General features: G+C 38.7%; 1 protein-coding gene across 4 annotated transcripts; it reads right to left on the reverse strand.

Moving 5' to 3' along the window:
• Nucleotides 1-6,450: 6,450 nt before the first annotated feature.
• On the reverse strand, nucleotides 6,451-13,505 carry fosl2 (FOS like 2, AP-1 transcription factor subunit). 4 transcript variants are annotated; one of them, XM_056250749.1, is made up of 5 exons: nucleotides 13,324-13,505; nucleotides 12,889-12,981; nucleotides 9,193-9,447; nucleotides 8,431-8,550; nucleotides 6,451-7,052 (listed from the first exon to the last, which is right to left on the reverse strand). In XM_056250749.1, the coding sequence occupies exons 3-5, from the start codon at nucleotides 9,430-9,432 to the stop codon at nucleotides 6,504-6,506; spliced, it is 909 nt and encodes a 302-aa protein (XP_056106724.1). In that variant the 5' UTR covers nucleotides 9,433-9,447; nucleotides 12,889-12,981; nucleotides 13,324-13,505; the 3' UTR covers nucleotides 6,451-6,503. The 4 variants fall into 4 exon arrangements, with proteins under 4 accessions (XP_056106724.1, XP_056106721.1, XP_056106720.1 ...); XM_056250746.1 differs by having other exon boundaries at nucleotides 12,889-13,103; XM_056250745.1 differs by having other exon boundaries at nucleotides 12,889-13,505.
• Between the last annotated feature and the right edge of the window lie 13,744 nt (nucleotides 13,506-27,249).

A 27,249-nucleotide genomic window follows, 5' to 3' on the forward strand; every position in this document is an offset into this window, starting at 1 on the left:
GTCTTTACTGTCCTTGATAAATAAAAGTATTGATTTCTTTCCTCCAAAAAATAAAAATAAAATTCTCACTGACCCCAAACTTTTGAACGGTAGTGTATATTAATGAAACAGTTTGCATCTGTTTTTGTTGAGTTTCAGACATTTATGTTTTATATGATATAGGACAGTGGTTTTCAACCTGTGGGCCGCCTACTATTAATAAAAATAACAATTGTGTTAATATATGTAAAAATGTCTAAATAAATATAATAATTCAATATATAATGAAATAACGAAAAATAAATATTAAACTGTTGCTGTGTAGGTTATTCACTATTTAAGCTCACTGATTGGTTGTGGTAAGAATAAACCATATTGAAATAGGCTACAATACTTTTGCTGCATACAGTTACTTTAGGCAACCATATTTTAAGGGATAGTTCACTCAAAAATGAACAAACATTTCTAACCCTCATGTTGTTCCAAACCTGTATGAGTTTCTTTCTTCTGTTGAACACAAAAGAAGATATTTTGGAGAATGTTGGTAACCAGGCGGTGGACAGCACCCATTGATTTCTATAGTATTATTTCTACAGTGGAGTCCATTAAACTGTTTGGATAAAGACATTCTTCAAAATATCTTCTTTTAGAAAGAAAGAAACTCATACAGGTTTGGAACAACTCGAGGGTCAGTAAATGATGTAAAAAACAAACATTTTTGGGTGGCCTATCCCTTCAAACAAGGATAAATGGTTATCAATAGGGTAGTAAATCTTCAACAATACCGGACAAAAAGACTAATAACAAAGCTAAACGAAGAAAATACAGTACTGACCTAGTGCTAGTCTTCACGTGTCATGTGCCTGAGTCTCTTGACTCTTTTGCTGTGTTGAGCAATGTAGCCGATCGCTGACATATCTGTTGATTTCTTGAACGCGATGGCCAATCAGAGGTGTTTAAGTTTGTCAGAATCCACTCACGCTCATAACGCCAGGGGTTTTGATCAGTGCTGAGTTCTGCAAGCTCGTGAATCCCTGTCATTTTACCAAAAAAAGTGTAGACTTCGATGTGAAGAGATTTATTGTACAGTGTAGACAGCTTCATTGATTAAAATCTGCACACTGCAAATGCAGAACATACTCTTGAAATGACTATAGCGAAAATGGGACAAAAGTCTGATAGGATATGTGCATTAAAGAGTTAGTTCACCCAAAAAATGATGTTCCAACCCCGTAAGACTTTCGTTCATCTTCGGAACACAAATTAAGATATTTTTAATGAAATCTGAGAGCTGGATCACTCCTCCACAGGCTTCTAGGTAATCGATATCTGCCATCCCAGAAAAGTTAGTAAAGACATCGTTAAAATAGTCAGAGTGACTACAGTGGCTCAACCTTAAGTTTATCAAGCGACGAGAATACTTTTTGTGTGCAAAAAAACACCAAAATAACTAATTCAACTATTTATTTCCTTCTCTGTGGGCCTCGAGATAGTTCACGTAGTGTAACAGCTTCTGGGTTGTACGTCACTTGTAGGCTTCCTATTGGCCGACGCTGGTCATGTGTGTGATGCTGGCCAATAGTGAGACGTTCTGACGTACAGCCCAAGCGCTGCACAGTTACACTACCTGAACTCACTCAGAGGCCCACACAGAAGAAAATTAATAGTTGAATAAAGTCGTTATTTTTGTGTTTTTCTGCGCACAAAAAGGATTCTCGTCGCTTGATAAACTTAAGGTTAGAGCAACCGTGCTTCTGGAGCCGGGCCTGGGCTCGGTAACCCATGAGCTGCATTTTCTGTTTATTGCCAGTTTATTCAATAAAGACTCTGTTTATCTACCAACGCGACACAAATAGTCGGCTCTGTAAAATTCTTGCAGTGGGCCGCAGAAACTCAGCCAACGTGTTTGGTTGTGTGGGCCATGAATTGGAAAAGGTTGGGAACCACTGATATGAGATATGTAGTTCACACTCGAGGAGGACAAAAACACCTGTTTTATTCAGAGGCTCAAACGGAGCAAAAATATGCGTTTAGTGCAGTTGCTGATATGACCAAAACAGATGAACTTTTGATAGCTTGTAATGTAAATCAATGAGATCTTAAAGGGATAGTTCACCCAAAAATGAAAACTCTGTCAGTAATTACTTACCCTCAGTTTTTTTTAAACCCCGTAAGACTTTCGTTCATCTTCAGGACACAAATGAAGATATTTTTTATTAAATCTGAGAGCTGGATCACTCCTCCATAGGCTCCTAGGGGATTGAATCTGGTCGGCCCAGAAAACTTGCGAGGCCGACAGAGAAGGAAATGATTAGTTGAATAAAGTCGTTATTTTTGTTTGTTTTTTGTGCACAAAAAGTATTCTCGTCGCTTGATAAACTTAAGGTTGAGCCACTGTCGTCACTCGCACTATTTTAACAATGTCTTTACTAACTTTTGGGCCGGCAAGTTTCAATAACATAGAAGCCTATGGAGGAGTGAGACAGCTCTCAGATTTAATCAAAAATATCTTAATTTGTGTTCCGAAGATGAACGAAAGTCTTACGGGGTTGAACAACATGAGGGCGAGTAATTACTGACAGAGTTTACATTTTTGGGTGAACTGTCCCTTTAATAACATATCTTAGGAAGATCAAATGTAAACTCTTAGTTTTTTATTTATTAAAGCGGTATATTGATTAATGTGTATAATGCAGTATGTAATACAATTTATAAAGCTCTTTAAAATGCATAAATCTCTTTATTAGCTCTTTATAAACATATAATCCAATCCAATACAATGATGAGATGAACAAATAAACATTTCTCAAAAGCCTGTTGTATAGGCTTTATTTGTTAATTTTTTTAATATTTAACACTTTTATTATTGATTGCGTTATTGAGTTTAAAACAGTAGACCTATAACAAAAAGTGCTTATGAAAAACATTTCGTACCCTACCTTTATCTAAGACAGTGAACCGGAAGAGTTAGACCCTGAAACATCTCCAGCACGCTTTACCCACTGACTACATCTACTGAAGAAATGCCCCCGACTGCACAACAGCTCACACATTGTCATGTTATTTAATAACATGTTTAATCCAAATATTCAGTAAGCTCTCATATTTCAAAAGAACCATTCCTAATATGTTTATAATAAATGTAGTATAATTGCATTTGAATATAGGCCTACCTTTAAAAACTGAAATGTATTGATTTTAAACAGCAATGTTAAACATAGAAAATTTTTTAATAATGTCATAAACATATATGTATCAGTATCACTCTTTAACCACTAAGTAGCAGTATAACTCCATTGTGTAGTGTGGCATTTTTGCCTGATGACTGTTAATACATTTCAAATACTACCATTTTGTTGCCCTTTAGTGCAATATAGGCCAATATACTGTATATATGGCCAATAATATATAAATGTTATGAGCACTGCATGAGGGAGTACTGGATTTTCCTAAAACCGACATTAGACTAGGCCTATCAGTATTTTATATTTAAAATACATACAATTCAGAACTCAGATCACTGGTATAGCCGTCCTTGACTTACATTAAGTAACTTATTTTTGTTGTTTTACCACATCATTTCAGTCTTACCATAGAATTAGCACTTTCTAAAGTAATTGTTGCTCAAACCAGCATATACTGGAAACACTGCAATATTCCAGTGTTGAAATCAACTAGTATATCACACAGTTCAACATAGGGCTATCACGCTAAATACATTAGTCTTGTAAGAGCATTTTATTTTATCTTGAATGATTAAACACAACCAAAGTGCTTGCAATCCCTTGGAATGGGACTGTTTAAATATTATTAGTTTATGATTTCCTGACAAGCACAACATGTCTTGAATGAATTATTGACTACCCCAAAACATTAATTATTGCTGTGTGAATATGTCAAAATTGAATCTCATCATCATCTCATCTATCTATCTATCTATCTATCTATCTATCTATCTATCTATCAGTAAACTATTTTATTTTGTTATTTTCAAGTGTTCAAGTAATTTTAGCAGTGAGTCATGGAGCTGAGAATTATTTGAAAAAGCGTAATTCTTAAAGCGATATATCTGAAATGAGAAAAAAAAAAAATTTATCACAATTGTTTATCATAATAGTTTATAATGTGCAATAATTCTGTACACAGAATACACATCTCCGATGTAAACAGATATATTTATTTCAAAATAAAAGATTTCCACACATACACTTGAATTTGGCCTAAAGCTCAACACACAACTGCAAAACAGCCATCAATGTTTTTAAATGGACTCAACTCTTACCAAAATCTCAAACTTGGCAAATCACTTTCAACCTCGTACATAATCAATACAAAACTTGATCAGGTGAAATGAGACAATGTGTCATCCATTCATAATAATAATGCAAGATAATGAATGCACCTTAAACCAAACCATCTGTCTGGACATTTGAAATGTATGTGTATAGAGTGACTCTTCAAGTGAAATTAAACCCCCAAATTAGTATCCTAACATACACGTTTATTTATTTATTTTACATAAAGTGCAGCTTGCTAAATCTTGATAACCAGACCTACAGCAAAAAGCATCGGTGACCTATGAACAGGAAGTTTAAAACTGTACATATACTGAATGTACATGCTTCATGTTTCCTTTACTTCTTCATCCCCATTTATGAAATAATGCTTTTATATATTTATCAAAACAAACATTATTGATGTCTTATATTGTAATTAACATCATTTACTGCAATGGATCAAGCGAAACTGTCTATCAAAGTTAGGATGAATAAATCTGCATCTTTGATTATGTGCAGAAATGAGAGATGAATGAATAACTGATGCATAAAGCAGGTTCATTCAACCATCTTGTGATTGGTTGAACACAGAAGCACCACACTGCAACAATGAGATATCCAACAAACCCAAAACACCGTGCACAAATAAATAAATGCACAAGCAAAATACGACTATCCAAAAAATACCACTTTGGAAATGTTTTTATTATCATTATAATAAACTTAAATTACCAAAGAAACAAACACTGCTTTACATATTGCTGTTTTTGTCGGTTGTTTTCTGTCTTTCAACAGTTAAAGCAATAAAAAAGAGAGAAAATACAGACCGATAAGCAGGACATGTGCAGAAAGCTGTACAGATGGCTTGCTCAAAAATACACAGGGTTCAAAGACCGACAGAAAACAGTTTACAGCACACTGTCCATAAACATCTTTCTTTTTTGTCTTTTTCTTTTGGTATTCAATTGGTTTTTGCAACTAGAATCTCTCATACTCGATTTAACAAACACTCAACTCGTCTCTTAGATCCTTGAAAGTTCCTGACATAAATAAGCAACAAAGTCCTTCAAATAGAAGCCACATTTGTTTTGTTTCCGTTTGCTGCGTACTGTACAACAAAAGACTCCCATTGACTGAGGCAACGGTAACCTCGAGATCGCTCCTTTTTCCAACCAATGTTTTTCAAAAAATATTGCAATTTGTATCTTATCTTCAGCGTCTGATGCATAACACCTTTCGCATCGAACTTTCAATATCATTCTGCATTCCCTGTTTACTCCATCACTGTAAGGAATGGCGTCTTATTCGATTGTAACGTTGCTGACAAAGTGCATCTGTTCTCAAGTGCGGCCAGTGTTTCAGGGAGAAGTGCTCATGTGGCTGATATATCACTGATTCGGTTTGAACCGTACCCTGAAAAAAGGGCCAGTCGAGACATAAAAGTACATATTATAAAAGTAATACATAGTCTGCTCCTTTCTTTTTTATTATTTGAAAACCACAGTGTGCGCCAATACAAAAGCGGTATTGCCATGTCAGGGTTAGAGGCGGAGCCTAATATGGCTGGAGTTTCCCTCATGTACACCGTTATATTCTGTGTGCAATTGCTTCTAGTAATGCTTGTATGGCTCACTGACACAGACAAAAATCCCTGACAGTAGATTCGCTGATGCTATAAAGTGTTTTTTTTTTCTTTCTGTGTACTTTACATAACAAAAGCTATGTAAATTTGGCAAATCATCTTAGTGCTTGTGCCGCATATACAAAATATCAACAAAGGTCAGCATTTTATTATACAAGATGGTTCTTTCGACACTCAGCAGTCAGGCTCATCCAGTGAACCCTAAATATTATAAACAGCAAGAGACGAAACACAATGCGACAATATTCACACGTCACAAATACAAGGAGAATGACGTTTTGAGGGCGTAGTGTCCAATGTCGGATTCTGTACCTATCAAGAATGCGATTTTCAAGCAATCCCCCCTCTCTTATTAGTCAGGACATATCAAGGTCTTCTGACCTCCGCTCTTTTCCTCTTCGTTACAAAACCTCACCACGAAAATAGCAAGTGGAATTCGCACGTACATTTAAACGACGACAACAAAAACTCTCTTCTGAAACGTTTAAATAAAACGAGCAGATTAGCCCTTGAGGGTTCTCAGCTAGGTTGAGGTGAAGTCCCAGTCAAACCCCAGCTGAGCGCGCTCTGGAGATCCACGGGAACGAGGAAAGTCCAGTTCTCCTTCACAGCGCCAGCAGGGTGGGAGAGTTGAGGGAATCTGAGGACTGGTCGCCGCTGCTGCTGCTCCGCCGGTGGGCTTTGGAGCAGGACTCGGACGAGGGCGATGGGCTCTCGGGCTCCAGCATGCTGGGGTACGTGAAGATGAGGCTGGGGTGGTTCGGGGTGGACACCGGGGTAGAAGCGGCCACTACAGGAGTGTTCAGACTGTCTCCGTCAGAGCAATACATGCCTCCACCTAGACAGATGGGCTTGATGACTGAGTGCTGGGTTTTTGCTTCATCCTCATCGTCGTCGTCATCTTCCAAAGGCTCCTGTTTGACCACCACTGGGTTGAGAGCGTGCATCGGGCCCCGGGGCCCCAGGTTGGAGCGCATGGTCAGAGGAAGGGGCGCACACTGCTGGGAGTGCAGGTTTTGATGGCGTTCTTCGAGGGGAAGTTTGCACACAGGGTTGTGCGCCACCAACATAAATTCCAACTTGTCCTTTTCCTTCTGCAGGGTCTCGATTTCTTTCTGCAGGTCAGCCTTCTCCTCCTCCAACTTCTCGGTTTCCTTGAATGAAAAAAAGAAATCCAAAGAATGATTATGCTGCATCTTGCCTGATATTCTTTTGTCAGCAGGGTGTTTTTAATGTAGTGGTGCTCTTGGTGGTTTCTAACCCTAGTCAAAAGACCCCTTCCCCAAATGTCTATATGATATTCAGGTCTATACCAGGGTTGCCAAGTATGTGGTTTTCCTGCATAATTGGGTTACTTTTTGAAGCGTCAAAGTGGTATTTGCAAAGCTGTCAATGGAGGGACAGAAAGCTCTTAGATTCTATCAAAAAAAAAAAATCTTCATTAGTGTTTCAAAGATGGACAAAAGTCTATCGGGTTTGGAACGACAAGAGGGTGAGTAAATGATGACAGAATTTTCATTTTTGGGTGAACTATCCCTTTAAAGGTTTGACATATTGGAATTATTGACATATTTTATATTCTACAAATGATAAAACTGTGCTAGATGTTAAGTTTTGTGATCACTACGATAATAGTGGTTTTCATTTTGCATAAAAGTGACTGTAAAATATGTATTTTAGCTATGTGAATGGCATATTTTGAGTTGTAATATTCATTGATTGGTCATTTGGCTAGTTTTCTGATGCAGACATGGCAACCCTGTTATGGCTTAGTGTAATTATGAAAAACGCAAACGTTTTCCAGATTGAACTCTCAGAACACTTTAGCACTATTAAAGGAACGCCCACCTATAAACACAAGCATGTATTTCCCAAATAAATTGAAGCTGTTCACATTCCTTTGTTACACGGAACTCTTGACACAAAACCAAGTGTTTCGAAACAACCGTCCAAACCTCCAGAAAGTTCAAAGACTGATGTGACTAAACTGTCAAAGATAAGCCTCATTAATTTGGCTATGAGGAAGAAGGAAACCAAAATGAAAGCAAATGCTAAATTTGCAAAGAAAGAAACTCATTAGAAGAAAGGCTCTAGTTATTGTCACAGGAGATACAGTTCCTTATTTGGTGAGGAATGAGGAGAGTGGGGGAAGGGAAGATAGCAGTGAGTGGGGTTTGATGGTTAGCTGCGGTTTCCTCCTCCAACAATATCAGATGTTTGCTTCCCTCCAACCCCCTGTAGCACATTCTTCCCTCATGTTTCAGGTCTGACAGCCTGAGAGATGCCATTAGAAAGCTATGTAGTTCAATTACAGCCAGCATTGTCTGGGACTCGGGGCATTCCCAAGCCTGCCAGACAACACTGGTCTTCTGTGGTCGTCTTCTTATAGGGTGTCTAAACCACTGAGAATTGCATGGAAATAAGTACAATATTTGTGGGCATTTCATTTGGGGTATTTGGTAAACATGTTTCCCATTGTGCTAGTAATGTTATAAAATGCGTGTGTGTTTGTAAAGGCATTAGAAAGCTCACCCCTTGCAGCATATCGGTCAGTTCTCTTCTGCGGTTCCGACATTTTGCCGCAGCTAGTTTGTTTCTTTCTCGCCTGACTCTCCGTTTTTCTTCTTCCTCGGGGGTGAGCTGCAGATAGAACTAGGAGTGAGATTTCCCAGTTGTTTGTCAGAAATCGTTGTGATGTGAAAAAATCAATCCTTGCATCTCAGATAAAAAGTCATTCGTTTATATAAAGCGCTTGAAGTCAGGGTGATTGGGACACTTTTTGCCATTAAGATGACTTGGAAAAACTCTCCTAATCGACCTGAATTCACCATAAAGATTGTTTCAAAGCAGCTGCACAGTAATATAACAACATATTAATGTTGCAAAAATGATGAAACAAACAACATTTTAGCTGTAAAGCAGCTCCAAAAAGACAACAGTGTCATTATTCAATGATTCAATAGATGTTAAAAAAGTGTTGGTAACGCTTTGCAATAAAGTTCATTGGTTAACATTAGTTACCTTAGTTAACATGAACAATACTACTTTTCAGCTTTTATAAATCTTAGTTAATTCATTTCAACAAACTAATACGTCATTAAAATCAAAGGTTGTTTTGTTAGCATTAGTTAATGCACCGTGAACTAACATGAACAAACAATGAACAGTTGTATTTTTATTAACTACTAACATTACTGTAACAAATGTATTGCTCATTGTTAGTTCATGTTAGTTAACGCATTAACTAATGAACCTTATTGCAAAGTGTTTTTGTACTATACGTTAAAGGCTAACCTGCTCATCTCGCTTGCGTCGACCTCGAGCGTCACCGATGGAGCGGATGACCCCGGGCCGCGTGAGAGCCGTGTGTCCGAGGAGATTCGGGCCGCTGGACACAGACAGGCCGTACGGGTGAGGCCGAGAGTACGGGTTAGACATGGATGTGATCACTGTGGGCTGAACCATCCACTGCAGGTCCTGACTGGTGGTTATGGCATTAATCGTTGGGATAAAGGCACTGCTAGAACCAGGCATGTCTACTCTGTACTTCTGTGGAGAAGAAAGAAAAGCATTAGGATTAAGCCGTTCTTCTTTTATGGCGATGTCACAATTGAAGTGCAAACATTTATGAAGAAACTCTGGATTAAGAAGACTCTGACTTTCACCGTACATTAAACACACTGTGTGATTCATTTTTGGTCTTTGTTACTGCAGTCCCCCTAGCCACCCACTGTATAGCCATTTTACAAATTCCCATCATCACAGACTAATGAATCACGCCGCGTGCTGCCTCGCTCTGCGCCCTCTTGACTGCTTGACCCCCAGAGCGACAGGGTGACACACTCACGGTGAATCATGGGAAAGCCCACAACCCTCCCTGACAGAAGCACACCAGGCTTAGATAGTAGCCGCGGTGATGCAATGTGCCACAGTATCACCGCTGTGGGCTTTCAACAGATTTGTGTTTTTCAAGAAACAAACCTCTTATAAGAAGTGCATATGACCTCTAAGAAGAACAAATCATTAATAAGACAGTCTAAATAAAATGCTGAACTGTTTTGTTGTTGTTATTGCATGTATTTAATGCCAACAGTCTTTTAACTTTTGAGGTTGTCTGTAAACTTAGAAATTAAAAATTTGCTAATATTAGATTAGGTTTAATAAAACCTCAGTAGTAAACTTAAATTTGCCTTAACTTCAATTCCCACTGTTTTCTTGCTGTTGGATGAACAGATTTATATGCAATAATCCAATCATAGGCAGCAATTTCAATAAGAGGCAGTTTTTTTACTCTTTTGTGTAATTATTTTCTATTTACCTACTGAATACAATTATTACATATTGGTAACACTTTATTTTAGTGTCATTGTTACATATTAACTATTATGCATAATTACATGCAACTAACCCTAAACCAAATGAAGCCCTAACCATATAGCTCACATGTAGTTACTTAATATTACTCTGTACTTGATACTTTAACATTAACATAATACATTGACAACTATTTGAATGGCTAATTAACATGAATTACCATTACTAATACCAATGAATGCTCAGTTTTAAATAAAGTTAGAATGTTTAACATCATTAAACTTTGTAAGGCTAGTCATTTTGGGGAATATTTGAATTTCTGATAGGCTATGTAAAATATTACAGTGATAGTGAATGACTTACAAGCAAGCATTGCCCAAAAATTCGTTGGAAAATACGCCTGAATGATATGATTTTTGCATGTGTAGTCTGGCAAATGCTGAATCAGGTTATGAGACTGCTCTATGTTCCACTCAGCCGGGAAGCTGACCTGGGATCTGGTGCCAGCACATTCCATCCTCCACATTCCATTCCATTCACACATTTCTGGTGGGATTTTAACGGGAAACTGACTTCATGTTACAGACAGAGTTTACCGCAAATCATTTGGAGGCGAATGAATTACGGGAAAAAACAGCGAACATTACGTGAATGAAAAAAAAAGCATTATTTTATTTGAAAGTCAGTGTTCGTTAAGTAGTATTTTCCACTGAAGCTGTAGTGTTGCTTTAACACAGTAGTAGATAATCGTTTTCCACAGCATATTGCGAAAGAGTCCACTAACTACCAGGAACTGGCGCGTTTGTTTCCCATTTCATCCATGACGAAGGACCGGGAAGACCCACATAAACACGTTGAATCATCGCTGTTGTGTTGAGAAGTAGCGCTTTATCTTATCTTGAAATGCACCCGAATCCCTTGCTCTTGGTTTTCCCCGAAGGAGTCCAAACTACACATGCTGGGATCGCAAGGAGGCAGTTTATTCCACGAGTTTAAACAGCAACCCTACAAGACAAGATGATGCTCGGGAATTTCTGACAGGAGCAGTTAAACCTTCCAGATGTGATTAAAATACCAGCGTCTGGGGAACAAGCTGCCAAACTGACCCGGTACACAAGCTCTTATTCATTCACTGAGGAGAACCAGATCGGGGGAAAGTTCCCTAAAACACTTCACGAAGAAGAGATGCACTTCACTGGAAACATAATCCATTTTAATGCAACACTCTTGCATTAACTCGCAATACTCATCGAGGCTTTAGATAGTCGAATTAATCTAACAGTAGCTGTAACCATAAACATGTAGCTAATTATTATAATAACAACAACAACTGTGATTAACATTATCTACATAAAAATGATTATAAAGTGAGTTGCATGACATAAGGATACAATTGAGTATCATACAAGCTTTAAATAAAGTGTGATAAAGCTTTTTTTTACTACTTTCTTTCAACATGGACCAATTTGCGAGTCAGTGAGGTTTTTTTGTCCATGCAGAAAGTCGCATGAATTCCATAAAAACATGGATTTATTGAAGTATAATTACTAGTAAAGTAATCAAACAGAGAGATCCTAATGCGCAACCCTTAGTCTCCTGCCATTGCATTTAATTCACCATATTTGTCAACTCTTGTCTAATTTTTTACTTTTACCATGTACTCGAAATCCGAATTGGCTTTCTTTTCTCCATCCTAAACTTTACAGTTCAACTACGGATAAATGAAAGGTATTTTCAGATAAACTACATGACAACTGCACATGTTCTGAAGGTTAGTGAAGTGCAATCGCTGTGTGGAAGTCCCGGAAGTGTGGCATTCTGCGGCCACTGCGCGCGCACTGACTCTCCGTGGGTTTATTTCATATTACGCACGCCACCCACGCCACTGCTGCCCTTATCTGCCTAATTCCACGGAAACATAATGTTATGAGTGCCAACATGTGCGCTATCTTTCCAAAACGATAGATTGCAGGAAGCAAAAATAAATCTCTTCTGGGAATCATTTATCAAGAGAGCGAGACGGATTCCTGAGAGGGTTTTACGCGTTTTGCGCGTAGATGCGTATGTGTCCTCCATGCACTTTCTTTTCAAAATAATGATCAGATATGATTTTAAAACACAGCAATAAAAACGTGACACACACACACAGGTAGCATATACTTTTATAGGCTGCTTATAGGGCGCATAGCCCGACATGCAATAACCGAATGTCCGGTTTTTATGCACAACACTTGAATTGCTGTTCAAAACATGCACACAAGGCCACTGCATGATGAAAACGACAACCTGGAAGTCCTCGATTTATAAAAAGTTTGGTCTCATTTAACATCGCAGTTTATGCATGACTTTAATCTGCGCTGATGTGTTATTATTTTGCGGCGCTGCTTGTAATTACACACTGCTAGATGTTTACTGCAATAACATGAAGTGTGTGTAATAGTGTGAGCACTGTATGTAAAGAAGATAAGCTATAAGTTAAAAAAAATGCTATGTTGTTTCAACCCATGTTTGGGTCAAATGTGGATGTACCCAACCGTAAGAAAATTAAACCAATGATTGAAACAACCCAGTATTTTAGAGTGGGTTAGTTTGGGATTATTAATGATAATAACACGGTAGGCCTGTTAATGTAAACCCGTTGATGTGAGGTGTGTGTGGAGACGGAGACTCGGGCACCTGGTAGCTGGAGGCGGGGATGGGGCTGGTGTCCGGGTGCGCCGGTGAGCTGCTGCTGCCGCGGGAGGACGTGTCGTATGTCCCGGTGTAATCCTGGTACATGATCCAGGGAAACTGGAGGAAATTTCAGAAGCTTGGTAATCAATTCCCACACGGTCAGTGTCTTCAGTGGCACAAAAAGCACTTCCAAGCGAAGCGATTCCTTTACACCTGATCTAAAAATGATATCCAAGATAGGCTACTTTAATGCTCGGTATGATAAATCCAGGCATAATATTCTATTAGCCGATTAGAAGTCAGCGATCTCAAATTCTGTAGTCTCTTTAATAGTCCAATAAATTGATGTTCCCGTGTAAAACTAATGTGTAATAATCATCGCTACTGAGATGTTCTGCTAGAACCAGATGGAAAATGAAAAATCTGTGAAGCACCTACTTTTCTTCAGTAAACTCTTGCAGGTTTAGTCCTGTCCCCACAGCAGTGACTCAACGCAGGGATGAGTGTACCGCTCTGGACTTTGTTGAACTGATTTTGGCGACTAGGTGAACTTCAGTGCTACTTCTACAGGTCCCGTCGGTCGTTAGATGACTCACTTCAATGGCTCTACTCTACTCCGATGCTCCGCTTATCAACGCCAACCTGCGTCTACGCGTCACAGCCTTGTTAAGCCACAAAGCAAAATGGGGGTTTCATAATGTACATTTTGGGTCATTATGTCAGACGTTATATTCCCTGACGATCTTATGAAATATTAGGGCTTAAATGTTCGATAAGAAATTATATTCTGCAAAGGAGAAATAGTTTGAGGTGTTTTAATTTGTTTTAAACTTTTTTGCTTGAAGCGGCCACCCCCATTCCACAGTTGGTTTCGACCATTGACGCATGTTTCCAAAAATGGGCAGTTGCGTCAGAGCACACGCGCATGGGTTTCCTTGGTAAAGGCACGGTAAAGACGCGTCAGGGATTCCCTCCCCTCTTTCCCCACCTTTAACTTTCACTGGGTGGTCTGTGGACACATGTATTCGGCTCCTACGAGCACGGAACACGGCGAGAGCGTGGAGAGGTGCTCGTGGTTTCAGAAAGTGGCCGGATGTTGCTCTCTGAACCATAGGCTGTGCGCTTTCTAAAGTGCGAGCATGTTTGTGCAATTGCTTCATGTGGAGTTTTTTTTCTTTCTCTTTTTTTTTTTTTTTTTTTTGGCAGTTCGAAATACAGATTCTTTAATTAATTCAATATTTTTTTTATGTTTTCCTTGATAACAAATCTTTGTTGCATCATAACTGTTTTTCAACCCATTTATCACAAAGGCTCTTCAGACTCAATTTCTCTCCAGATGAAATAAAACTCATCATTATTGCCCAAAGAACAGATAGATGTCGCCAGTGGTACAATAAAGTGTATTGGGGGAGGGGAATTATCAATTGAACACTTTTTTAGTTGAGTTCGATTCAAAGTGGGTCCAGTTTATTTTCTTTAGGTATCGTAGATATAAAATGTAGGCTATTACATTTTTAGAAATATAATTTTGTGGATATAAGTATACTCATTTTACTATAGTATACCAATAATTATTACCAATAGCAGGCCTATTGCTTTTTAGCTTGATTTTTTTTTAGCATAACGCATACCATGATAAACAGGAAAAAGTGGAAATAAACACTTCACTGCAGTAACAATTCGTTTCACAATGAGTTTATTTATTCCGAGTTGAGTAAAGAGGACGGATGAACATTGGTGCACAGGAAATACCCATAATCTTTTCTATTAGTAGGCTATAGATCCTAACCAACGCTACAACAATACACGAGTAGGCTGCGAGGCTACTTTTATTGGCGTAAATTACGGAATTCATGTTGCCTAAGCCTACTTATTGTAACAACAATAATAATATTAAATCACAGACTATGATACACCCAAATAGTAAATATTTGTATTACACCTAATGCTTTATGCCTGCATATGTTACCTGTCATTGATTGTCTTGTGAGTTTCTCTATAGGCTACTTCTCTGCCATCTGATCTGATGATGAGCATTATGGAAAAGAACAAGAACAGGAGTGACGCGCGTTCCCGGGGATCGTGAACGTCACTCTGTCTGGCACAGCTCGGATCTCTTCTTATTAAACAGGGGAAGAGAGAATTATGTTCGCAGGGTAAATTAATGCTGCGAGTTCTAGTGTCATACTATCGATAACTTCAATTAAATAGCTGAGTCGAAAGCAGAAATCATATTGGTGTGTACAAGCAAACTATTATCATGCAATATGTCCAAGATCAGATGGTATAACCATGATATTTTGATAGGCTTACATTAAATGGAAGTGAATGTTAAACTATATTCCATCGCATATATAAAACATAGCAGTAGTCATGACGACAACACTGATAAACAGATTAGCTCCTTAACCCTATGAGACGCATCATGTTAATCTGATAACAGTCAGTCAATGCACGTGCCTAGTGATAAGGCCCAAGGTAAATACAATGAAGGCACAAGGTATAGATGCAATATAACTTTTTGTGCTGATGGTTTATCACATCTTTAACATGGTACTTTGGCTTGCACAGCTTGTAAAACTTTCTTTGTGATGAAGTTTGTTGTTGTAGTATCGGCCACTTTCCGTCACTTAAAGGGATAGTTCACCCAAAAATGAAAATTGTGTCATCATTTACTCGTCTCACCATGTTGTTCCGAATCTGTATTAATTTCTTTCTTCTGCTGAACACAAAAGAAGATATTTTGAAGAATGGCTGTAACCAAACAGATGATGGGCCCGATTGACTTCCATATTTTTATATTTCTTTTCCCTATGGAAGTCAATGGGCTTATCAACTGTTTGGTTACCCATTTTCTTCAAAATTATAGAAGCTTGTGCCGATCTCATGAAAGTGCGTATCTATACAACGAATGTTATTTCTCGTGCCATTTATACGCCAAAAATAGTTTTTGCGTGTATATGATAGGCCTATGCAGCTTTCGCGTGCATATATGATACGCACTTTATGGCGTGTAATAGGCTGCGCATTACGCACGCACTCCCTTGCGACTTTTTATCTCACAATTCTGACTTTTTTTCTTAGAATTGCGTATCGCAATTGCGAGTTATAGGCTAAAGTCATAATTGTGAGATCTATAAACTCGCAATTCTGAGGGAAAAAAATCAGTCTTTTTCCCCCCTCAGAATTGGAATTTAAAAAAAATATATATATTTTACCTTTATTTTACCAGGGAATAAAATCACATTGAGATTACAATCTATTTTACATTGCAATTACAATCAATTTATAACTCGCGAAAAAAAAGTCAGAATTGTGCAGATAAACAGTCGCAGTTATCTTTTAAATTGTTTTATTCTGTGGACGGAAACAAGCTAACAGCTTCTTTTGTGTCAGCAGAAGAAAGTAAGTCATACAGGTTTGGAACAACTTAAAAATGTTCTTTTTTGGGTGACCTATCCCTTTAAAGGTTTGGTGATAATGAGCTAAAAACAGTTTGTCACTGGTGTAGCCAAATAACACCATCCAACCGCATTTGTTTCACATTTTTGTAGCATAAACGGATTTACATACACTAATGCCAGAACATTATAGTTTCATGCTCCACAATGCTTGTCCTTCAACACAAAGGGATAGTTTTTGGAAGCAGAGATCCATGCTGCATTAATGGGTAGATCTAGTGGCACCGAGCGTCTAATTAACATCACGATCTGCCTGGGAGTCTCCTGGGTGGAGTGCTTTGTGGATTACAGACTGGGTAGAACACCTGATCTAGATTAGTGGTCCAATGATCTCTTGAAATTTTATTTGCGGGTTTCCCTGGCAACTACCAGTCTGAAACAGAACAGAGCCACAATGTGAACATTCCAGGCCTAGAGGGAATACGAAACTCAAAGGATAGAAAATGAATTCATGCTAGAATATTTCCACTGATTAAGCCAATCATATTACAGTGAAGTAGGAAACATGGCCTTGGTTTCCCTTTTGTACATAATCTCCCAAGACTTGCTCGAACAGAATCATTCTCCAAGCAAAACCACAGCTGAGATTCAAACATCTGCAAATGCACCTCATTTATTGTTTCTTGCTTTCTTCACTATAATACAAAGATGAGCAACTCCTTATATCTTGTGCGTCAATTTAAAAAAGTTACTCTGATGTCCTTAGAGGTCAACATTTTCTAGAAAATCAAAGACATACATCTAAATAAGTTGTGTTCCAAATTTGAGATTGATATAATAAAAAAAGAAGAGCTTTCAGTAAGATTTCATTTGGGCTCAGTGGTATAGACTGTGGTGGGATTTGTGATTTTCAGTACAGTAGAATTTTTTCTCTCTCAAATATTACATGCGCACAATTGTGCACACATACAAACCACACTCTGACATCCACACCAACACATGTACACAATAATAGCTGCATTATTTATTCAAATGGCTCTATAAGAGGCAGAACACAGAAAAAGTGAGTCTTTGCTTTATAGGCCGAACCTGAGGAAAGGCCGCAATCTGGTAAAAAATTGTCAAAATTTTAATTCTGCCAACAGAATGACAGCCTATTAACAAAGCTGCATAATTTTATAGTTAAATGGTCCTTGATTGGAAATTGTGGTTTTAATGGGTTTAAATGGGGACATTTTTATCCTTAAGGTCATGGGTTCAACTAATTTGTGTTACTAGTGTAAAATAAATTTATTAAAGGGAATTAATTGCAATAAAAATACACAACTCTGCCAAAATGTGGAAAAATATATATATAAAAATGTTTTTTACTTCATCGTAATGGTACGAAATTTGGTAAAGGTTTTGGCACTTGCTATATGAACACACACACACACACGCACGCACGCACACACAATCATGGACATGATTCCAAAAGGTTAAATGGTCCTGAATAAAATAGCATTGTAATGTATTGTTCGTGGTCAAAAATTGGAAATTAATTGGAAATTAATAAAACTTTCTGATACTGAGCCCAAACAAAATCTTACTGAAAGCTCATTTATTGAGACATCAACCTCAAATTTGGAACACAACTTGTTTAGATATATGGCTTTGATTTTCTAAGTAAAAAAATATATATATTTCATAAAAAAAATTGAAAATGGTATTTTGTGCATTTTTCAAAACAATGAATGTACAATAGTATAACTTTTTTTCAAGTTCACTTTTTTTATTTTATTTTTATTGCAAGTTCACTTTTTAAAACGTTTTTCACTTCTGCAATAATCTTCCAAGAGTCGTCTTTAAGAAAAGAGACCAAACTTAAATCTGTGATCCAAAGCATTCAAGATTTATAAGAGTTTCATTTGGAAATTTCGTTTTCAGGTCCATGCTCAATATAATTTGGTAAATCCCCAAAGAATACAAAATATGAAATCAAAAAATAATATCGAACAAAAATATAGTACAATCGTTTAATTTAAATGAAAAAGAACATCTGGTCATTTTTGATTGATGCGAACAGGGTTGACAACATATTATAGCAAAATTATCAAAAATATAAGAGTTCATGATTATTTTGAGGTTCATTTATATGGCAAACACAGAGAGCAGCACATCTTCATAAATCACTAGGAGAGCTGAGAACAATGAATGCTGTGTGAAAGACTTCAATTCTAGCTATAGGCAACTTCACGTTTATTTTCTTGTTTATGTGTTTGTGAATGGAGAAATCCTACGGCCTCGTCTTCAACTGACTCAGAGTTGTCACGGAACGAGGCATTCTTTATTTACTTCTATTTCCACTACCTGCTGTCTATAACCAACAGGACCTATTTCAGCAAGCAGGAATGAGATGTATGCCGGCATTCTCTTCAATATCAAGCCCATCCCCCGTTACTGAACAATGTTCTCTGTTTATTACGCTAACAAGGACTGTTTGCGGTAGCAGGTTGTCTTAAAAAGCTGGTTTTTATTTACCCAAACACAAACACAAACTGTGGCTTTCACCGTGGTTCTGAGAGAGTTATTACTACAAGATTCGGTTCCTGCTACAATGGAAGGAAATGCGTCACAAACGCGTGGCTGACTCAAAACAAAGAGCGACAAAACGAAGTGATGGCCACTTAAAAACAGAGGGGGTTGGAAAGCAGGAGCGTATAGTGGAAGAACTTGACGAATGGAGAAGAAATAGGAGAGGTGGGGGGACTTTAAAGAAGGACAGAAAGATTTATATTGCGAAAGGGTCTTCCCGTAAACCTCGGGTGTTTGGCCAAGGCAAATATGACCCATCACAGAGAGCACTTATTCCGAGAGGGCAGTAGAGGAAATATGCAGAGGTACATCTGACAGTTTGAACATCTTTACACCTCTTGTTTTGCTGATTATTTTGTCAGGTGTCGCTTTCCGAGGGCTTTTCATCACAGGCGCTGAACGCAGTCGTTTCGGAACGGCAGTGGGCTTGCTCTATTAGATTTACGAGAAGTATGAATGGGCATGGAGATGTGGAGCAAGCTCTTGCAATGCTAATGTGTTTGTCTAGAGCACGAGTGGACCAGCGTTCGCTGTCTGAGCTGATAAGGTTCCTGTAAACCTGTCTGCGTCTCCTCAATGTGTCGGAGTGCTATGCCACGCTACTTAAATAGGACAAATACACTCATATGTAACAAGCTATTCTACAACAAACCTCACTGATAAAAAAGAAAGGGACGACTGAGAATTTGTGAGCTCTTACAAAATTGTAACACTGGCAAACATGTGAGGAAACTTTTGGTAAACATTGCCACAGAATGTAATGAACTTAATTGTTCGAGTCAAATTTGTTACATATTAACTGCGATTGTCCTTTCATGAGGAGTTGAAAAACAAACGTGTCCTCGTGGGTTAAAATGTAGATATTCTTGATGCATTTAGGCAAATTGGGTAAGAGAAGCAGTGCTGTATTGTCATTATAGGCAATGCTCAACAAATGTTAATAAAGAGTAAATCCCATCTTTTTGCTAGAAGATTTAGCCCCCGATATGTAAACTACGGTTTATCATATTTTTATCAGTAAAACAATTTGAGTAAAAAAACTTTTTACTAAAAAACAAGTTTTTAATGTTGTGTTTATGTCTATGTGGTGTTTTAATGTGCTTTAAGACAAACCATGTGCAAATTCATAAGTCGACACCTCTTTAAAACTGCAGTGAACCAAAGACAGCCTCAAAAACACAGTTTGAAATCGCTGGTGTTTCTGACGTCACAAACTTGTAACCAATCAGATCAATGAGCTGGTGTGAGTGAGTGGAGGCGGGCTCATTTGCATATTCATAGAATCGTGTATACTAAATGAGGCAAGGGTGTCATTTTAAGCTATTTTAAGACATGATGAATTTTTTAAAGAAAAAACTTTTAAATATGCCATTTTGGTGATTATTGACTACAGGGGGACTGTGTCTGCTCTAAATAAAGACTCAACGGCACACAAAAAAACCCATGTACTAAATACATAATGTCATATCTGACGCATCTCTGCCACTAGTATGAGAAGCGACTCTGATGCAGCCTTACACTTTTGCCCCAGTCATGACAGAATATATATTTTACAATCTGACATTTTATAGAAAGGAGTTAACAAGTTCAAAGTTCTACCATTTGCCTATAAACAGGTAGCATAAGCTATCACTATACTGAGTGTTTTATCAGTGATGGAAGCTGTGGATCAGCATCTAGGATTGAAACTCTCTGTTTTTTTTCAGTGGATTTCAGGGTTTCCTTACTCTTACAGATCAGATGCATGAGTCGGATGTGATCTTTGCACGGTACTTTATGAAATAACCCACATTGTGGTGCGGTAAAATGCCACATGAAGAGGTGATGCAATAAGTAACTGATCATATCGTCTCATTTTCCATTATGTCTTGCATCATCACTTCATGATGTAAAGGCCTGCTGTCAATCCTGAAGACAACGATCCATGCTGACTCGGTCTCGACACGAATGACCTGTCGGTACACGAGTTGAACTTCACCTGTCTCCGCCTGCCCTTGTATAACACCCAATAATACGCATATAAAGAACAGGAGAGGTGAGACACACAAAGCAAGTGACATTCTTTCCACAGCCGCACAGAAATGGATTGAGTTTTACCATGATCTGTCCAGTTTCCTATAGCAGGAAGATTCATTCCCTCCATATATCCAGCTATGTCTTCCGGATAGGAGGAGAATCCTCTGGAGGCAGAGCTCCTCTGTGGGGTTTACTCCTTTGGAGCATCCATTCTGTCCGGTTGAATGAAAGCGTAATGTGAGTGTGGAAAAGTGGAAAATGTAATTAAGCAGCTAAAGGGGGTTTCAGGCGCTCGGCTCGAGCCTCCCTCATGCCTGCGTTCCCCCTCCTCTCCGAGTCTCTGCCCAGTGTCTGTGGCGCTCCGCTTCTGAAGCCCCGCAGGACCACTGAGGTCAAGGGCGCACGCAGAGGTCAAAAGTTTACAGCAGATTTCGTAAGCATTTAACCTTTTGCAACAAAACGAATTAAAAGGGTGTTTTTTGGTCAAGCGCACTACAGACAATGGTTAATAGCATGCGAGATGCTGTGAGTTTCAGTGTTTTTATGCCATTACATGGGTTTTACAAGATCTTGACCAAAAATCAAAAATTTTGGTCAAGATCTTCTAATGCCAATGCAAGAGTCCAGCACTCTGTAAAGTCTCCTCCAGCACATCCCAAAGACTTTCAATGAATTTCATCTCTGGACTCAAAGACGGCAATTCATGTGTGAAAATGATTCTTCATGCTCCTCACAACCATTCTTACACAGTTTGAGCCTGATGAAACTTGACATTGTCATCCTGGAATATGGCCATGATGTGTCTTCCTACATGGTTGTTTAAGAAATGAAAAGCTACACACTCCATAAATTAGGGTTAGAAGAACTGTTGCCAAACATATATGCTAGAAACATATAATAATCACTGCAATATTGATCCAATCATAGACATATTTGCCCATTTAAATCCAGACAGCAACTTTTCTTTTGGTCGGGCAGTGTATAAATAAATACAATAAACACATTTTTTTTCACAGTAGTGATATATATTATGTATAGAGCTACAACAAGCTTAAAAAACACAAGCTTATTTTTAAACATCTTATGCAAAATTCTTAAATTGTAAATAAAAAAAACCCCTAAACATAGAATTGCTGGCGTATAGCAAAAGGTTTCTAGACTATAGATGTTTCCTTCCAGGAAACAAGCTTACAAAACAACAAAAGGGATTATTATTTTCACACAACTTATGTGAAAGCTTTATATATTTTAAACTTACTGCATTTGGATAGTGTATTTTATATATTTTGTCATGAAGTGCTATTTTTAAGCATAATCATATTTTAAAATGTCATAACGGCTAAATTGAAAGATTTACACATTATACAGTAAACCTGATGATCAAACTTGATCAATCACAAACTTGCTTATTTGATTAATAACATAGAAATAGTGCATGAAGCAATTTTCAATTTTTTTTTAAACATTTCAAAATCCTACAAGTTTGTTTGTTTTCAGGTTTAAATGAGACTTTGACTAACAGATTTCCAGTGTGACACTACTGAACTCTACGCGTGAACAGAGATTGCACATCACCGACTCTACTTGGCTGTATAGCAGTAACTCTTTTCTTTTTATCTCAAAGCTAAGCGCAACAAATCAAGCAGAACAAACTACAAGCTGTCAGTCAAACTGACTTAACTTGTGTGATACATCGCTGTCATGATCTGTGCACTTTCATGGACAGTTTCATTCTCACACTTTAATATCCTAAGTTAATGAAACAAGCTGTGTTACTATGAAGAGAGATTACCTCAAAATGTAGATCTGTATGCAGGTACGAGGTACTTTATCTAAATGATATACATACAGCTCTCTCGGTTTGGTGCCAGCGATTAACCCTCTGCGTGCCAATGTTGGTATGCGTTCCATAGGTTGCGATCCGTTTTAAAGTATCTGACTTAGTTATTGAATCAATATAGGATGCAGCAACGATTAAGAATGCATCTCCTTGAAGTCAGAACTATCTGTTTTATGAAATGTACACACAAATGATTGATCTTGATTATGCAGCAGAAATAAACAGATGTCTGGAGTCTCATGTAAATATTCTCTTAGAGTAGGTAGAGGACTGTGAGGTTCACAAAACACCTACAAATTATTCCTGCCTTTTGATCTGCGGTGTGCACCTGTCCGTGCGACTCTACCTTGTGTTCATCACTCCGTCTGACAGGCCATCAGAGCGCAGCTCTCAGCCTGACAGCGGTCAACACTCGATCCAGCCTGACAGTTGACCAGGTACTGCCGCCAGCCAGGAGAGGAGAGGAGGAGGAGCGCCAGGAACGCAGACGGAGAGGGGAAAGTATTGAGATGTCTGAGCAAAATGAGATAATTGATCTCAAAAAGAGTCCGTAACCAAACAGTTGATGGACCCTATTGACTTCTATAGTATTTGTTTCCTACTATATGGAAGTCAATACGCTGATTTCACGCAGCCGCCATTTTGAAATGGAAAGCGAGGCTCCGGTGGGAAGAACCCCGGAAGTACAGATAGACAACAGTGCCTCGGACTACCAACCTGAAGCTGATGCCGCGATTTACACTATTGGATGTTAATATCCAATATAGGATATGTATATAGTTCGTTCCTGCTTCCTTTTTTACGTTCTGAATTATATTTATAAAAAATTTTTTATTTATAAATGAATTTCACTGTATATAGTCTAAAGTATGAAAGAAATGTATGTACATTTTTAGAATAACTAATTTCTACATTAAACACAACAATACGCCATCGCATTCGCGACTCTCCTATGATTAAAGGCGACACTTCCGGTTTTCTTCCCACCGGAGCCTCGCTTTCGATTTCAAAATGGCGGCTGCGTGAAATCAGCGTATGGGGTCCATCAACTGTCTCGTTACCCACATTCTTCAAATTTTCATTTTGAAGTGAACTGTTCCTTTAAAGCGCGGTCACATTAATGAAAGGTCAGTTACAATTCTGTAGGCAAAAAAGGCACATTGTCTACTGTTAATCTAGAGAAGTGATGTACGGACGAAAACAGAGACCAGATTGGAACCAAGCAGCTTTCTCTTGGTCAGCGTTGTGAATTCACATGAGCAAAATCTGCATAGTCCACAGAGCAATGGTTAGTGTGACCCTACATTTAAGGGGCTTTCGCACCGGGTTGTTGTGACTCAGTTATGGGAACTAGTCACCAGGGCGGTCCCCAGAGAACTTAATGTTCCCCTAGGGCCGTTTTAATGGTTGCATTCATACCGCCAGTAGGAACTCTGAAGTGACGTAAGCCGGCCGACAGTGACGACATTTAAGTGCAGCATTCAACAACGTCCACCAACTGGAGGATGAAGGAGGCACGTGATTGGAGCTGTGTTTGTGTTGTGTCGTGGGTTTCGTGATAACAGGTGGAATGTAGACTGTATGTTATGAGATTGAAAGAGCAAAAAGAAGGGCTAAGAAACAGGCCTGGTTTCACAGACAGGGTTTAGATTAAGACAGGATTAGGCCTTAGTTCAATTAGGACATTTAAGTAGCTTTTATAAATGTGCCTTAGAAAAAAAAAACAAAAAAAACATTACTGGTGTGAATCTTGAGACAAAACAATGGAAGCAAGTTGCTTTCAGTTAAAATATCTCAAACATGCATTTTAGTCTGTGAAACTGGCCAACAATCTCCTATGACAACTTGCAGACAAAGGCGACAGAAAAACCAAGTCAACATTAGCTTTCTGTATTTATGTCTTATCGCTGTTTTCCATGTTCATGGAGTTAGTTCATGTAAGTTGTGTGTTTAGACAGCTTTTTAAAAAAGGCAGGTGTCTGTGTTTCATAGCATACGTCACTCATAGTTGGGTTAGACCTTACTCTGAAGTAGGAGCTCATTTTGTCCCATCCAAAAGGTGTTCGTGTAACTAAAACCAAAAGTTACAGGATCTATTAAAACATTCCTCCGGTGCAAAGTCCCCTTTTAGTCACTGACAAATGCTCTATTCCAATTGGAATGTCAGTCCCTTTAATTCCATGTTAAATTGGGGAAAGCCAATAGCTCTGTGCCAGGGCTGAAGCACCTGAGGGGTTTGCTTCTATAAATCCATGACAGGTCTAAATCGAACACTTACAATTTGCAGCCCAGAGATGGGAGAAAATCTGCATTCATCTTGTCATCCCCCATCATAACCCACAGAAAATGGAAATAAATAAATAAATAAATAAACCGAGCCCCAAAAATGTGAGGGGGAGACGACAGCAGGAAGCAGCCCGAGCTGGAGCCAGAAACAGAGCGTGCTTGATCCGCTTAGCATGGCTCTCTCCTGCCTTTTGATGCATGGCTAGGAGGAGAGTAATTAGCAATTAACAATCAGGGCTTAACGAGTGGAGAGTTATTATCAAGCGAGGGTGAAAACATATCTAGCACGTTAACAAAGCAAAGCGAAAAGACAGTAATTCTCTCATTTCCATGACATCTCGGAGGCCATTTTTTCCCCACTGCAACAGATCAAACAGGCTCCGACAAAAGGCCTCAAATCCCCCCACTCTTCCAAATTAGCTAAGCCTCTCAGCTCCATCATCCCAAACATGGCTCGCGTCAACAAGCCCAGCCGTTCACGAGTGCCGCCACAATCCTCAATCCCTGCCGCCCCCTCCTCTCCCTCGCTGGAAGACGGCGACGAAGAGGGGAAAACTCCCACTAATGTCACTCTGAATTTGCAGACATCAGGACACAAAGTATCCCAGAGTCACGGGAAACTTTGTCTCTCGTTTTCCCGTCTCAAATGTTTGTTTTCAGTGACTTTGTTTTAATGATGTGTTTGCCGTTTGTTTTTCAGAGGAATGCATGAAATAACGGTGATTGTGTATGAAATGGCCAGGCCTGACAGCTTGGGGAAGTCCGCAGTGGTAAACAGGCGAAGGGCTGACCGCGTTTCCCTCAGCCTCGCTCTTCGTAATGTTCCTTATTTCGCTCCGATTACCTCTCATGTTCGCCGCTGCCCTGTCTTATAGCGTCTTCAGGGAGTGAGGTGATCTAAGATGGCAAATGGGATTTTCAATCTTTACTGTCCTATTGTGGACATCAAAACACTATCTTTGCATTGCAGAGGAAAGCTGTTTTGGGAGGGTCCGAATGTCTGGACATGTCCCGCCTCTCTTTTGATGGTTTCTGGAGAAAGGTAAGAATGGGGCAGAGTCAGAGTGCTGTCACATCCACTATTGGAGATTAGACCTAGAGATGTTAGCACATAGAGGACACTATAAGCTTGTTTTCTTAATCAACGGTTATCTCTGGTTTCAAATGCCTAGTTAATTACATTACAGTCTGGAGAAACGTCTCTAATTTGCTTCTTAAAGACAGCTTAAATGGGACCATTTTTGTTGTTTTCTTGCTTTTTATCTCCCAAATAATCACCATTAGGATACTGGGGAAAAACCTGGAGGAGAGCTGTTTTTTTAATGTTGAAACATGAAACACGATTGTGGCTGGGACTCCTCTAAACCCGTTTAGAAATATGTATACACTCAGATTAACAGATGGTTTGAAGTCATTTTAAAATAGCCTGTACTTAAACAAACAACTGAAACTGTCAGTAGCAATTCCTTCAAAGGTGAACTTACCCGCTTGGAATGACAATACCGTTGCAATTGATGAATCTGAGCATCATTTAGATTGCCAAGCTTTTTATTTTCTGTGGCCTGCTGCCATCAAGATGGTTTAAATAAGGCAGGATTAGTGGATTTGGGGAATTAGCAGCAAAGTTGGCAGGCAAGACCCCGGCACTAAAAGTGGAGAGCGAAAAGAAAACAAGGTCTTTGAAAACAGGCTCATTCTACACCTCGTTTACAGCTGTTTATTCATCTGCATCCCTATTACAACTCTTCGATATAAACTACTGAAATCAAAAAAAAGTATACTTTGATATAAGTTGCTGACGTGTGCATGAAACACACTAGAGGAAGCACTTGTTTTCCCCTAATCCATAATGCACTACACTTTACTGTTAATGCAGCACTAGAGCTGATCGAGTGGGTGCTGAAAAAAGAAACATAACCGTCAACCTTTCCTTCAGCTCTCTCAAAACACCACCCTTAAACGGGGGTCCACACACAGTCGGACAGCGCCGGTTTAACAACAGCGTGTTTATCAACGCCTTGACTTAACGTTACATTACTGTATATATAAATATATGACCTACCCCAACCCCGTCCCTAAACCTACCCGTCACTGGGGTTAATACCATTTATGAGTCTTCCCCTACCATCCTAGGAAAAAAATATCGCTCCACAGATGTAGATCTACATTTTGCTTCGTTTCGCTCTGACATTTAACGGCGTACACATACACGCAAAAGATGACGGTTAATTTCGGCGTGGACACACA

Source organism: Rhinichthys klamathensis, unplaced genomic scaffold (genome assembly GCF_029890125.1).
Source record: "Rhinichthys klamathensis goyatoka isolate OS25496 unplaced genomic scaffold, OSU_Roscu_1.1 h1tg000074l_1, whole genome shotgun sequence".
Classification (NCBI taxonomy): Eukaryota; Metazoa; Chordata; class Actinopteri; order Cypriniformes; family Leuciscidae; genus Rhinichthys; species Rhinichthys klamathensis.

Coding starts and splice junctions, on each gene's coding strand:
- fosl2 (XM_056250746.1), bottom strand. CDS start 12,990: ATGTACCAGGATTACACCGGGACATACGACACGTCCTCCCGCGGCAGC. Junction 9,448..12,888: donor TCCCCGCCTCCAGCTACCAG/GTGCCCGAGTCT, acceptor TCTTCTCCACAG/AAGTACAGAGTAGACATGCC. Junction 7,053..8,430: donor TGACCGATATGCTGCAAGGG/GTGAGCTTTCTA, acceptor TTTTCATTCAAG/GAAACCGAGAAGTTGGAGGA.